Below are 14,658 nucleotides of genomic sequence, written 5' to 3' on the forward strand. Positions count from 1 at the left end.
CTTCCTTACATGTATATGGCTGCATGTGTTACCCTTCTCCCAGACTTTCCATCCTGACTGTGCCCAGCTGGCAGTTCCCACTGCGCATGTGGCACTGTGGTTTAAGTGCAGCTCGTAGTCAGCATCCCAGGAGAGTCGCCCTCCTACCTTTCTCCTTACCCTCTGTCCTGGCAGTGCCAGCCTTGTGAAGACTGAGGGCCAAGACCTTCCTGGTCATTTTCCTCGGAGATATCAAGGAGTATTGTCTGCTTTCTGTAACAGTGTTGTTGTCAGCTGTTCCCCAGCTCCTGGTGCACATGCATAAAAAGACAGCTGCTCTCGTAACCGCCCTGACCCCATTTGTACATACAGATCCTTCTTTATGGGCCTGGTACAGGCATACAAAGAGCTGTTGATGCCACCGGATGGCTCCCAATGCCCTCCAGCCCTGCCCTGCCTACCCACCCCCTCACCACCCCAGGACCTCTCCAACCGGTCTGCCTGCCTCAAGCCTATTGCTTCCTTGGGAATGCATGCTCTTGGCTTCTCCAGAACTGACCCGTGGTCATCCCAGGTCATCCCAGCTCCCATGTGGGCTGCTTGTGAGGTTGCCTCCCTTGACCTCCTGTTAGTAGCTGCATAGGTGGTGCAGTGGTAAAGAATCTGCCTGCCCATGCGGGAGACCCAAGAGATATGGGTTTGATCCCTGGGTTGGGAAGATTCCCTGGAGGAGGAAAGGGCAACCTGCTCCAGTATTCTTGCCTGGAAATTTTCCATAGACAGAGGAGCCTGGCAGCCTATAGTACATGGGGTTGCAAAGAGTCGAACATGACTTTTTGAGCATGTACACACTTAGAGTGAATGAGAGCTTCCCAGGTGGCTCGATGGTAAAAAAATCTGCCTGCCAGTGCAGGAGACACAGGAGAAGTGGGTTAGATCCCTAGGTCAGGAAGGTCCCTTGGAGAAGGAAAGAACAACCCACTCCAGTATTCTTGGCTAGGAAATCCCATGGACAGAGGAGACTGGCAGGCTACAGTCCATGGGGTTGTTGTAAAAGAGTTGTACACGACTCAGCAACAACTCAGAACAACAGATTGAATGGATGGCCATACTAATTTAAGCAGGAGAAGGACTCGGCAGCCTTTCAAGTGGCCAAAATTAATTCTAGTCAAATCGATTTCGGGGATCAGCTCTGTTACAGTGAATCGTGTGGAAGCCCATTGGGTGGCTGAGCTGTCATCTCACCAGCATGCCCTGTGGTGGGCCTCACACAGAGACTCCATCCTGCGTGCTCCCCACTCACGTTGCCTTAATGACTGCTTCTAAAGTGCCAAGTCTTCTTGTCAGTGTCACTTGGGAGGCTTATTTTCTGCATCATTGATATAGCCTCGAAGTCCAGGCCAGGAATGTGTTGGGTTGACCAAAAAGTTCATTCGGGTTTCTCTGTAACAGGCTATGGGAAAACCCGAAGGAACTTTTTGGCCAGGTCAGTATGTGGAACGGGATCCTGCTAAAAGTGGAATCTGAGCATGTCACTCCTGTGATCAAAACCTTCCAAATACCTATCCTTCACACTCGAATGAAAAGCCTCCTGCCCGAAATGAATGATCTGACCTCCTCTGAGCTCTGAGCTCTGAGCTCCCTGGTGGTAAGGCCCTGCCTGTCCTATTCAAAATCCCAGGTATTCTTTCTCCCCCTGCTATACCCTAGCTGTTCCTTCCCTGCTTTATTTTCCTCCAGAATGTGGATCCGCTTGGGACTGGAGCCTCTGTTGAGGGTGGCAACTGTTTTATTCACCACTCCCCCCAGCGCCTGGTTCATAGTAAGCACTCAACATATAATTGCTGAATGAATGAACAGATCGTAACTGTATTCTACACATTCACAATGCTAAGGCTAAGAGAGCATAACCATTTGCCCCACAACTCATGACCAGTATGGTGGAGTGGACACTGGGACACCCCCAGAGTCTCAAAGCTTCAGCTGCAGCTCGCTTCTCAGTCAGATACTTGGGCCTCCTCTGTGAAGCTCTTTTGAGGGAAAGCTCTGAATTCTTAGTCTTCACATCCTTTCCTCCTTGGCGCCAGAAAGTCAACGCTATTCTGCAGGAGGATCTTAACTGATTGTATGAGACAGTTGTCACGTGCTTTGATGTGGTCTGAAAATGGGAGAAGGATGCTTCCGATGAGCGTTCCTGGACCTTTGCCCCGGTCCTGGGGCTGACATGTCAGGGCTGCCTTTGCCTCCCTCAATCCTGCTGTCCTTCTTTTCTTTTTTTTTTTTAAACCACATACAAATTTAAATCTTTCTCTGCTGTGAGCCCACAGCCATTTATTTTCCTTTTCTTCCCTTGGTCTATTCAGGAACTTAATTTTCAGGTCAGGGGGTTATGCACTCTAAGAAGTGAGGTTCTTAGTGGTGTGTGTTTGTTTCTAATCCTGTTGTTGTTCACTTGCTCAGTCATATCCGACTCTGTGACCCCTGGACTGCAGCACACCAGGCTTCCCTGTCCTTCACTGTCTCCCAGAGTTTGCTCAAACTCATGTCCATTGAGTCAGTGATGCTATCCAACTATCTCATCCTCTGTCACCCTCTTTTCCTGCCCTCAATCTTTCCATGCATCAGGGTCGTTTCCAATGAGCTGGGTCTTCATATCAGGTGGCCAAAGTTTTGGAGCTTCAGCATCAGTCCTTCCAATGAATTCAGGGTTGATTTCCTTTAGGACTGACTGGTTTGATCCTTTTGGTGTCCAAGGGACTCTCAAGAGTCTTCTCCAGCACCACAGTTTGAAAGCTTCATTTCTTCAGTGCTTAGCCTTCTTTATGGTCCAGCTCTCACATGCTGTACATTATACATAAATCACATAAGCAGAAAAGTAAAATCTGAGATCAGGTTGTCCCACAGACAAGAAACTGTCCCTTTGTTGGTGGTGGTGGTGGTGGTTTTTTTTTTTTTTTTCTGCTTTACCTACAGCTCATCAGAATGGAGTTGTCTGCCTTTTAGGATTAAGAAAGACAAGTGGACCTAAAAGGAAACATCTCAGCTTTTCTTCCTTCCATCAGCTTTGTCTTCTTTTTCTTTCCAGGTCGTGTCCACATTGCTCATCAACATAATCCCAGAGGACCATATCCCCCTGAACTTGTCAGGAAAGGCGAAGATCGGTGGAAAGGCCTGGGTGAAGGAGTCTCCTCGGCTCGTTCCCGGCTTTAACCCCGACTCCATGTGCGAGTCCCAGGTATGGCTGCCCAGCTGTGTGCATTGGAGATTTCCAGTCCCAGGTTTAGGCGGCTTGATTTAAAACCAAGACAGAGAAGTGGAGGCACATGTATAGAAAGAGGAGTTGTGCCTTGAAGGAAAGAGTTGTACCGAGCTGTGTAGAGTCAACCACTAGCATTCCTTTTCAGATTTATATTTTTTATTTTTATTTATTTGGCTGTAGGCTGTACTAGGTCTTAGTTGTGGCAAGTGGGATCTTTAGTTGCAGCATGTGAACTCTTAGTTGCGGCATCCGGGATCTAGTTCCTTGACCTAGGCATTGAACCTGAGATCCCTGCATTGGGAGCTCAGACTCTTAGCCACCAGACCACCAGGGAAATCCCCGACCATTAGCACTTGGCTCTTATGTAAAGCCCATAACCAGCTTGGGAAGGCTCTTCCAGCAGAAGGCCTCAAACTTGACTCTGCAAAGCTTGGAAAGGCAGACCCTGAGACCTGTGAGTGGCTGGCTATCATCACCCTGTGCTGAGGTTTCACACCTCCCAGCTCCATGCCTAGGAACCAGGCCTCAGCAGCAGCTCCAGGACAACCCTGGGGACACAGCGCTGTTGCAGGAGAGTGAGACTGTGACCCCACATTGAAGATTTTCAGGGCCTCATGTGCTCTTTCTGGGGAAGTATCTCCAGGGCCCCTGCTCACAAGGGCTTTGTTGCAGGGTCTAACACACATGCCATTCATAATAGAACCCAAGCTGCCCCTTTTCTTTCCCTTCGTAGATCATACGCTTAATGTGTGCAGCACTTTTCTTTAAATTAGAAATCCTTTAAACTAGAAATTTAAATTTAGTTTTAAATTTAAATTCAAACTAGAAATTCTTTAAATTAGCTTCTAATGCTTGAAACAAGCTTTAAGAAAGTACAAATTCAGTGCTTAAAGCGTATTAGAAAGGTTCTGTGTTTCTTACTCCCAAGGTTCCAGGGAGGAAGTACCTAGGCCAAGGTCACAGTTATGAAATTTAGACTCAAAATGCACTCCTTTCCAGTCACAAAGTTTTTATCAAGGATACATGACCCCAAGTCAGAATGGATGGGTGATGGGAGTGGGGCACGTAGGAACACACTGAACTGTCTGTAGTTGGGGAGGGGGTGTAGTCCCCGAAAAAGAATTTTGTTTAATGTTCTTTTTTTTATGCTATTTATTTTTGGCTGTGCTGGGTCTTCGTTGCTACGTGGGCTTTTTTCTCTAGTTGCGGAGAGCCTGGAGGCTACGCTCCAGCTGTGGTGCACAGGCTTCTCACTGCAGTGGCTCCTTTTTTTGGGCAGCACAGGCCTCAGCAGTTGTGGCTCCTGGGCTTTAGAGTACAGGCTCAGTACTTATGGCTCACAGACTTAGTTGCTCCAAGGCATGTGGGATATTCCCAGATCAGGGATTGAACCCACGTCTCCTGCATTGGCGGATGAATTCTTTACCACTGAGCTACCAGGGAAGCCCTGAATGTTGTTCTCTGTGTGCTCACCTGCTTTATCCCCTTCTTTGCATCAAGAATTTGAGGCAGTTGAGGGTTATAAGGTTAGTAAGACATGGAGTGAGGGAGGCTCCCCCCACCCAGTGCCAGTGGCCATCCGTCCGCAGGTGATCATCAGAGCAGGGGAACTGCTGTGCGGGGTGCTGGACAAGGCGCACTACGGAAGCTCCGCCTACGGCCTGGTCCACTGCTGCTACGAGATCTACGGTGGGGAGACCAGCGGCAGGGTTCTCACCTGCCTGGCCCGCCTCTTCACCGCCTACCTGCAGCTCTACAGAGGCTTCACCTTGGGTGAGTGAGGCAGGTGGCTCTGGGGCCCCACCCTGCTCAGTCCGCTTCTGCAGCCAGCCCACCTGCCAGGGTGTCTCCCGGTTCCAGGGGAACAGCCGGGCTCCCTTCACGAGGGCATCTTCATGGGGCCTCCGGTGACACTGCACAGCCTGCTGCTTCTCCGTGTTTCCGCACCCCCCGACACACACCCATACCACCCTAGTCTCTTCATTTCTTCACACAGCACAGAGTGACGCCCTTCCCCATCTGCATTTCCATTCTGTCCCTTTATCAACACCTTTCCTTATGGTCTCCAGTGTCCTAGACTGATTTTTCTTCACACTCATACCTCCATTCTCTCCTGCAAGTGCCCTTCCAGAATCTTTCTGGCACTCTGTGCCCCACCTGGAGTCTTCCCTGTTGTCAGAACAGCCCACACCACCCGACACAGCGGGTTCTGTTGGAAACACCACGTTGGGGCTGACCTGTCAAGTGATTGTAAGACAGAAAGAGGAACTCTCTCCCTGGAAATGACAGCCCACTGTTTTAGGAAGTTGACTCTGATAAAGAAAACAAGGGGGCCGATATTTTCCGTGCCACGAGCTCATTCAGAGCAGTGTGTCTCTCGGTATTCACCGTGGAGTCCAAGCCCTTCTGCAGTTTCCCATGCATGAGGAATGGGTGTCAGGCCTTGCACTAAGCAGGACTCCCAGCAAGCATGGGAATCATCCCGCTGATGAGACTGAGTTCACGGACTGGCTCACATGCAGACAGGGAGCCAGTGGGTCTGCTGGAGTTTGCTCACTGGCCTGCAAGAAGGCCATCATAATTATAAAATTTATATTGTGGAAAAGTCAAAATAATCACAGACATGAAAATAATTAAAAATCACCCAGCATTCAACTGCCAGAGATAACACCAATATTGACTTGATATGTGTCTTTCTAGACTTTCCAAGTATAAACACTTTCTGGGAAAAAGGGGTTCCTACAGTAATACCTAGTGTTTTGTGATCTGTTCCCCTCCACCATTTACAGATAATGTTTTATAAATGTCCTTCTGTAAGCAAATATAAACTGACTTCCTCAGGTCCGTGGCTATAAACTATTCTGCTTTTGTAGATGTACCATGGTTAATTTTACCAGTTCCTATTATTAGGTTCCTGGTTCTCACAGTATTTCTCAGATGAGCTTCCTTGAACAAATGCCTTTAAAAATGGAAAGTAGATGGACTTCCTTGGTGGCACAGTGGATGAGAATCCATCTGCCATTGCCGGAGACATGGGTTCGCTCCCTGGTCCAGGAAGATCCCACAGGCTGCAGAGCAAGTAAGCCTGTGTGCCACGACTACTGAAGCCTGCACGCCTAAAGCCTGTGCTGCACAAGAGGAGCCATCACAGTGAGAAGTCCACGTACGGCAACAAAGAGTAACCCCCACTCGCCACAACTAGAGAAGCCCGAGCAAAGCAATAAAGACCCAGCGCAGCCAAAAGTAAAAAAAAAAAAAAGTGGAGGAAGAATCCACACCCAGACCATGATGAGGACCAAATCTAACAAGCAGCTCTGCTCAGCACATGATCCGAGGAGAAACTGGCCAAAGTGCAAAGACTGTCTGGTGCCGAGACTGAGAGGGAGCAGGGCCAAGCTGGGTGTCAAGCTTGGAGGGAAGTCCAGCCTAGAGGAAGTGCCTTCAGCCCTCGCAGCCAGAGGTCACTGAAGGCACAGCAAGATGGCCTGGAGCCGACCCTGTGGAAGGGCCCATTGTCATGGTGTGGCTTGCTCACAGAGAGACAGATTCTTTTTCCTCCTCAAGTTCTTTAGAGGCACTCAGGCTTCCAGGACATTGTATGTGGGAGTCCCAGACATCTTAGCCCAGCTTTGCAACACTGCAGCCTTGAATTCCTTTCCTCCTGAGACCTTGGCTGAGGGACTGTTGAGGTCAGTAGCTCTCAAATGTAGACAGAAAATAGTTCATTGAAAAATGAACTGGGAAGACTTCCTGCCTAAGATGGGGAATTCCTTAGCCCTTTGAAGCCAGAGGACAGGCTTCATTGAAGTGGCCCAGGGACTCTTCCTTCCAGAGCAACAGAGAGGACCCCGCAATGGTTGTCCCTGTCAGCCAGGCTTGGATGTGTCTGTGCTTGCCCACGGATTCTCAAAGCTATACATTGTGGTCCCTGCTGACATGTGATTTCTGGAAGTCAAAACGGGATGTCTGCCCCCTCCTCTTCTGTTTTCCTCAACCCCAGTTTTTCACCCAGAATGTCATCTTCACCTCTGTCCCATTCATCCAACATGTTTTTATTGAATGGAGGGCCTGTATCTGGTGGCCAAGTTTGGGACTTGGGCCTGGGTTGGCTTTCTACCTCCGTACCCATGGGCTCAAGTTTGAGCCTTAGCTTTGTCATTTGTAAGATGGTAAGCACTTAAGAGATGGTAGCAGTCTCTTTGAGGTGATGGGACTGTCCCCATCGTTATTCAGGTGCTTCCTGGGTGCCTGTTACCGTGCCCCATGCCCTGACCTCACCAAGTTCACAACCTGGTGAGAAGTCAGGCCTGGTTGCATCCAAACTGGTCTGTTTCACTTCACAGGAGTAGAAGACATTTTGGTCAAGCCGAAGGCGGATGTCAGGAGACATGGGATCATTGAAGACTCCACCCACTGTGGGCCCCGGGTGAGGAGGGCCTGGGGGCTACCGCCGGCAGCAGAGTCGGTCGGGCTCCAGCAAATGGGGCCCACACCTTCCTCCCTTGCCTGCAGCCTCCAATGTTTCCTCTTTTAATCCTAGGCCGTCAGGGCTGCGTTAAACCTGCCAGAGGCAGTGTCATGTGATGAAGTCCAAGGGAAGTGGCAGGATGCCCATCTGAGTAAAGATCAGAGGGATTTTAACATGATTGACTTGAAGTTCAAGGAGGAAGTGAACCATTACAGCAATGAAATTAACAAGGTTAGTCCAGCGGCATGTGCTCTTACCACCACCATTTGAATGCTGTTTTTTTTGGTTTTTTTTTCTAATTACATTTTGAGTCTCACTCTGGGCCTCTTGGAGCAATTTGACTGTTGAACAGCTGACTAGGTGAGACTCCAGATGGGGCGAGTAGAATTGATCACTTTGAAGAGCCAAGGGATTTGTACCCTCAGTTAGGGTCTGGAGAGGTCTTCCTTTGATTAATGCTGAGCATGAAGGCATTGCATTATTCTTTCTTTCTTTTATTTATTTATTTTTTCCCACACTACCTGGCTTGCGGGATCTTAGTTCCCCAACCAGGGACTGAACCCAGGTCCTCGGCAATGAAAGTGCCTAGTCCTAAGCACTGGACCGCCAGGGAATTCTGCACTAGTTGTCGTTTTAAATGTTTGTGTTTTAGGGTAACGGCCTTAAAGGGGACTGAAGAAAGTCTTTTCCAGGGGCCTCTGCAGGGTGGAGGGGCACAGTAAAGGATCAGCACCTCCAGTGCTGCGTGTGTAGGACAGCTGGGGTGAAGGCCCGTGTTTGAATCCTGGCTCTTCCATGGACTTGCTCTGAGATCTCCGGCCTTGTGTGATGTGAGCGGTCTGAGTGAGGTGTCCTCCCCTGGGGCAGGGATGGGAAGAGACCTGCCTCACGGATTTGCTGGCAGGATTCAGGAACTCATCTGCACAGTGTCCTGGGTGAGGTCTGACCGCCCTGCCAGTCCCCCAAAGCCCCGCAGCTGAGAAAGGAGAGGGGGCCCTATTCTTGTCCCAGAGCTGGGGCTCCCAGTCCTACAGCTTGAAGGAACCCACTGGCCCTCACCCCGGCCTCCTGGGCCTTGACACCCAACCTGAGGAGGAGAAAGGGAGGGAAGACCAAGCCTAGCCAAAGTCATGTTTGCTGACTCAGTTCTGATTGGCTGTCAGCAGACCTTTTTGGTACAGTTCTGTCCTTGCAAGGCGAGGTTTCTTCCAGCCTTCCAGCACTGCTCGAGAACGGGGAGGCTCAGCTTCCAGGGCTCACTGGGGATGCTGTGGGTGGGGCGTCATCTCAAGCGTCTCAGGATTACTTTATTTCTTTTCCTCTGTCTCTTCACGTCCACCTTGTCTCTCCTGTGTGAGGGTGGGTGTCTGCATCCCTAGGCAGAGACTTAGATAAACTCAGAGCCACCCCCCACCTCTCCACAGCATCTCCCCAATCCACCTGGGGGCTTTGACTACTCTTTTGCCCCGGGAGCTGAGGCGAAGCGCCTGCTTGGCGCTTGGGCAGCATGTTGGCAGATATAAGTATGACACGGGCACTGGTCATCATGGCTGCTTGTCCGGCGCCAGGGCATGCTCTGATGGGTAAGTTCCCAAGAGCACCACCTTAGGTTTTATTTTTAATCGGCTGCATTTCAGCATCACGAACTAAAGATGCTGGCCCCTCTGCATCTGCCTTCCGGCTTCCCAGCAGAGGTGTCGAGAGCGTGGCAGCCTGGGCCATTCTTTAGACCTCTTTCCAGGGCTTCCAGCCAAAGGCTTAATGCCGACAAGACTTCTCCTTAACCTCAAATGGGATCTGGCACTGCTCTCCAGATTCATAGTCTAAGTGGGCTCCCGCATGTACCTTCTGAACCTAAGATTCCTAAGGAGGAGTCACTGACCGATGTGTGTGTTCCATCCGCAGGCATGCATGCCCTTCGGCCTACACAGACAGTTCCCAGAGAACAATCTGCAGATGATGGTACAGTCTGGAGCCAAAGGTTCGACAGTGAACACCATGCAGGTGTGAGCAAAGGCAGGCTGGCTGCTTGGCAGAAGGCTGGGGTGGTTGTAGGAGGCACTTTTCAGATTTGTTTCTGTTTTTGAAAGAATCCATGTTCCACGTAAAGCATGGCAAATACTGCACAATACAGAAGTATATGTAGAAATCAGTACAGGAGCTAATCACTGTTAACACGCCAGTGTTGTAGACACACGGAGGTAAATATCCAGATAGTGTATCGTGTGTGTACATGTTAAGTCTCTTCAGTCGTGTCTGATTCTTCACGACTCCATGGACTGTAACCCACAAGGCTTCTCTGTCCATGGGATTCTCCAGGCAAGAATATTGGAGTGGGTTGCCATTTCCTTCTCCATAGTGTTTCATATAAATACCTATTATAAATTTAGATACTGTATGGTTATATATTTTCATGTTGCAGTGCTATCACAATGATTTCACAAATCTTAGCAACTTTTTTAAAAATTTGATGACCTTGAGAGAGTCTTAAGGACCATCTCATTGTTTGGTGAGTACAGAACAGTAGGAATGGGCTTACAAGGCTCGAGGCCACCAGGAAGCCCTTTTGACTAAGTAGAATCCAGACACACTGTCCCCAAGAGCATCACTAGGCAGTTTCACTCTCTTTTAACCTGAGAATGTTCAGGATCACAATAAACTATATTTTCTGCTCGTCTCAGTTTCCCTGTTAGGGAGGTCCCTTTCAGGTATAACACGAGATTCTTCTGAAACATGGCTGCTTTTGCAAAGCACTATCTATTTCAACTGACCCCAAATGTGAAGATTCTAATCAGTCAGTGAAAGGAAGATACAGGTATTTTCCTGAAACATCAGCTTTCCTGGTTTATTAAGAAATGTAGGTTGACCTCCAGGAACTCCATTTCCATGCAGTTTTTCTTGAAGAGCAGGTGCTCCATCCCCTGCTGGGACAGAGCATCACTTAAGGCGTGTGTAGGTCTTCAGTCCCATCTGGGTTTCCCTTCTCCCAGATTTCGTGCCTGCTGGGCCAGATCGAATTGGAAGGTCGGAGACCCCCGCTCATGGCATCTGGCAAGTCGTTGCCCTGCTTCGAGCCTTATGAATTCACCCCCAGGGCTGGCGGCTTCGTGACTGGCAGGTTCCTCACTGGCATCAAGCCTCCGGTATGTCTTTTTTGGTTTTTCCTTTTGGCTTTCCTCCTCATTTCTGTGCTCAGAAGTAGAAAGCCTATGACCTTCACCAACAGCTTTAAGCAAAGATAGTCAAGAAATAAATGCCTCTACATCCTTGCTTACCTTGTAGATGGCGGGGGCCCCTGAGAACCATAAGAGCCACGTCACGTTCACCTTCAGAATGCCAGAGCCCAGTGTGGTACCTGGCACATCGTGGGTGCTCGGGCAGGATTGCTGATGAGTGGGAAGACGAGTAAGATCAGTCCCAGCTCGACCTCTTCCTGCCTCGTGCCTTCTCTCAGCCGGTTCTTCCCTGCCTCTGAGGGCAGCTGGGGAAGGGGAAGCCCTCCCCAGAGTGCTCTCCATTGCCAAAAGGAGCATCACAGAGATTTATTTTACAAAGCTCCCCAAGAGAGCCTCACGGCTCTTCCTTGACCCTGGAGAAACTGACCAGTTGTGGCAAATGCCTAGTTTTTCCTCCATCAGCGATAGAACTCTCCCCTAAGAGAAAGGTTTTCTCCTCACACTTTGAGAAATGGTTTTTTGATTAGTGCTTTCTGTTGCCTAGTCCAGTGCATCTCTGCAAAGACTCCTCTTGTGGTCAGACAACAAGTCTAGGTTGTGAAGAGAACTGACCTTTTGTGTCAAGGCCATCGGCTATGCCCAGGGCTTCTCTCTTGGTCTCACACAGACTCTCCAGTGGTTGTCCATGGCCTCTGGCAAAGGGTAGTGGAGAGCTGATGTAGACCAGAGAGTTCTGAACGCTGGTTGCGACCCCTAAGTGAATCATGAAACCATGGTAAAAGATAGCAACTGGCTTTATGTGATGGAATAGAGTAGGGTGATAAAGAAGGCATCCGAGTGAGGGCTGGGGTCATTTCATAAAGTTCCATAGTTTTAGCTTGAATCATGTATCTTTATCCACACACGTGTGTGGATGTATGTACATGTTTGCCGATTGTTGTTACAAACACATGTCTCATTGTGGAAGTTTGGAAAACACTATGTGATGAGGCAGAAGTGCCATTTCTGTTTGAAACGTGGAGTGTGGCGCTGAGGATGGACTCCTGAGCATGAGAACTGGCCCTGGTCCTCCACTTGTCCCTCTGCTCTCGGGCAGGATAAGACAGAGGTCACCCCAGGGGAGCGCAGATGTCTCTGGCATCATCAGAGCCATCGGAGCTGCTGGGGACATTGGCCTGAGCCGCCCTCCAGGAAGCAGCTGTCCTCACTGTGCCACCCCTGGGCCTTCCTGCTTCTCCCACAGGAGTTCTTCTTCCACTGCATGGCCGGCCGAGAGGGTCTGGTGGACACTGCTGTGAAGACCAGCCGTTCCGGATACCTCCAGAGGTAAAAAGCACCTGCCCTGCCACCTTCAGGTGGCTCAGCGTCCCGGGTCCACTCAAGCTCTGTCTCTTTTTCACATTTTCATTGCCAATTCGCTTAAGATCCCTTTGGGGGGAAAAAAAAAACTTCTGAAAAGTAATCCATGGGTGTTCTGAGACAGAAAATAGCCAGTTCTAGAGGATTGGTCTAGCGTGAACTCAGAGGTTTACAGGAAGGGCCCAGGTGTCAGCAGCTGTGCCCTTTCCCTGGGCAGGGCAGGCAGCCACGGCTGGAGGTTGGAGCAAGGGTCGCACAGGGGCACGGGAGCCAGCCTGTCCCGGGGCTTGCTTGGCTGTAGAACAGCAGTCCACCTTTCTGCCTCTGCCTTCCACCTGCCCTGTCAAATGCTGCTCCAGGAGGCACTGAGCCAAGGGTCTCTGTACAGGTGCATCATCAAACACCTGGAGGGGCTGGTTGTCCAATACGACCTGACAGTCCGCGACAGTGATGGCAGCGTGGTGCAGTTCCTGTACGGGGAGGACGGCCTGGACATCCCCAAGACACAGTTCCTGCAGCCTAAGCAGTTCCCCTTCCTCACCAGCAACTATGAGGTAGTGTGCCGCCTTCCGAAGCCTGGGGGTGGCGGGGTAGGGCCTGTGTGGTGGACCTCCCACCCTGAGCTTTGCCACCCAATCAGAGTGACCGCTGAAAACTCGAGTAGGGAGAATTTAAAAGCAACGCCCTGGAACGCCTGACATGGCAGATGCTTCGAACACCTGCACTGTTGGGGGCATTTACGGTCCTAAACTTGAGTGCACTGTGGCTGCTGTCTGCCTGCCTCCTCACTGCTGCCTGGGCACACAGGCACCCCTCTGCCCATTTTACAGCCAAGACAACCGAGTATCAGAGTTTAAGTGACGAGCTGGTGAGGAGCAGGGCTCATGTCTACACCCAGGCCCTCTGACTCACAAGCCCATGGTTTTCATTCCATGCCTTACTGGCCCAAGAGGGATCATCAGCATTGGCTGAGCAGTCCCCCAGGTTTTGCAGATTGGGAAACTGAAACTAACATGGCCTGTTCAAGGTCATGAGCAGGTGGTCAGATTGAAAGTTAAGGGCCAGCTCCTTTCCACCCTGGTGCCTGTCCCCTCCTCCTTTCTTCCCAGAAATACCCATGTTCTGGAAGGACTCTGAGTGTCAGGGTTTCTGCCCCATGACCTCAGCTCCTGAGATTGCCAGCTCCCGACTCTGGTTGGCACCGAGTGAGCCCCTGGTTAGCAGCAGGTACTCAGCCCCCCAAGGGGCATCGTGAGGGCTCCACACGGGCCACCTCCTGTGAGCTTGTGTGAGTTGTGTGCCATGGCCTTTGTGTTACACCCTCACCTCTTCTTTCTTGCTTGTGTGGTCTGTTTGTCTAGGTAATAATGAAATCAAAGCATCTCCATGAAGTTTTATCCAGAGCGGATCCCCAGAAAGCTCTCCGTCATTTCAGAGCCATCAAAAAATGGCACAGCAAGCATTCCAACACCCTCCTGAGGAAAGGCGCCTTCTTGAATTACTCCCAGAAAATTCAGGCAGCTGTGAAAGCCTTGAACCTTGAGGGCACAAACCAGAACGGCCGCAGCCCCGAGACTTACCAGGTGATGCTGGAGGAGGTGGGGGATCAGTGGGGTTGAGGGGATGAGGGGTTGTTTTCCTGGTGGAAGGTCCAGCCATGAAATCTAGCTTCATTCACTGTTGGCCAGGAAAAATGGCACTCAAATATCAATTTAAGGAGGGGAAATCTGTACAAAGAGGCCTCCCCAGTGGCTTAGAGGTAAAGTATCCACCTGTAGTGCAGGAGACTCAGGTTCAATCCCTGGGTCAGGAATATCCCCTGGAGGAAGGCATGGCAACCCACTCCAGTATTCTTGCCTGGAGAATCCCAATGGACAGAGGAGCCTGGAAGGCTATACCCCATGGGGTCACAAAGAGTCAGACATGACTGAAGCGACTGAGCACGCATTCATGCATCTTTACTAAGGTGTGGGCAGAGTTCCAGGCAGCTAACTAGGGCTGGTAAGTTGGGTTCCCCAGCCTCCCCGAGGACGTGAACAGTCATCAGGAGTGGAGAAGGTGGCCGTGGGCAGAGACCACGTGACAGGAGCCCTCAGTTGAGAGACTGGGGCTCAGAGACCCCTTAGGGTTGGGACTGGATGTCCAGCCTTCCTCTCCTCCCTCTTTCCCCTCTTCTTCTGCCATGTCCCACCTTCTAAGCATAGCTGAGCCAGGAGGCAGGGGAACACTTTGAAGCAGTTGCTATGGGACAGCTTCAGGGCATCGGGCATGTGAAAGCCTGGACAGGGGACAGACAGGGATCAGCACGATCACCTGGCTCATGGTGACTGTGTCCTCATGGGCCTGAGACAGCCCTGGTTTGCCTCTCATCCCAGGATGATTATTAATAATGTTGCATTTTATTCTACAAGAATTGC

At 50.5% G+C, this 14,658-nt stretch overlaps 1 protein-coding gene across 1 annotated transcript in view; it reads left to right on the forward strand.

The window, feature by feature from the left end:
* POLR1A (RNA polymerase I subunit A) overlaps positions 1-14,658 on the forward strand; it is an 85,871-nt gene that overhangs the window by 54,598 nt on the left and 16,615 nt on the right. The window contains exons 15-23 of the mRNA XM_019970312.2: positions 3,065-3,214; positions 4,828-5,011; positions 7,582-7,664; positions 7,779-7,937; positions 9,612-9,710; positions 10,697-10,849; positions 12,126-12,208; positions 12,630-12,795; positions 13,603-13,824. Of these exons, the coding sequence (XP_019825871.2) occupies positions 3,065-3,214; positions 4,828-5,011; positions 7,582-7,664; positions 7,779-7,937; positions 9,612-9,710; positions 10,697-10,849; positions 12,126-12,208; positions 12,630-12,795; positions 13,603-13,824 (1,299 nt within the window). The remainder of the gene's footprint in view (positions 1-3,064; positions 3,215-4,827; positions 5,012-7,581; positions 7,665-7,778; positions 7,938-9,611; positions 9,711-10,696; positions 10,850-12,125; positions 12,209-12,629; positions 12,796-13,602; positions 13,825-14,658) is intronic.

The sequence above is a fragment of the Bos indicus genome, chromosome 11, assembly GCF_029378745.1.
Source record: "Bos indicus isolate NIAB-ARS_2022 breed Sahiwal x Tharparkar chromosome 11, NIAB-ARS_B.indTharparkar_mat_pri_1.0, whole genome shotgun sequence".
Taxonomy (NCBI): domain Eukaryota; kingdom Metazoa; phylum Chordata; class Mammalia; order Artiodactyla; family Bovidae; genus Bos; species Bos indicus.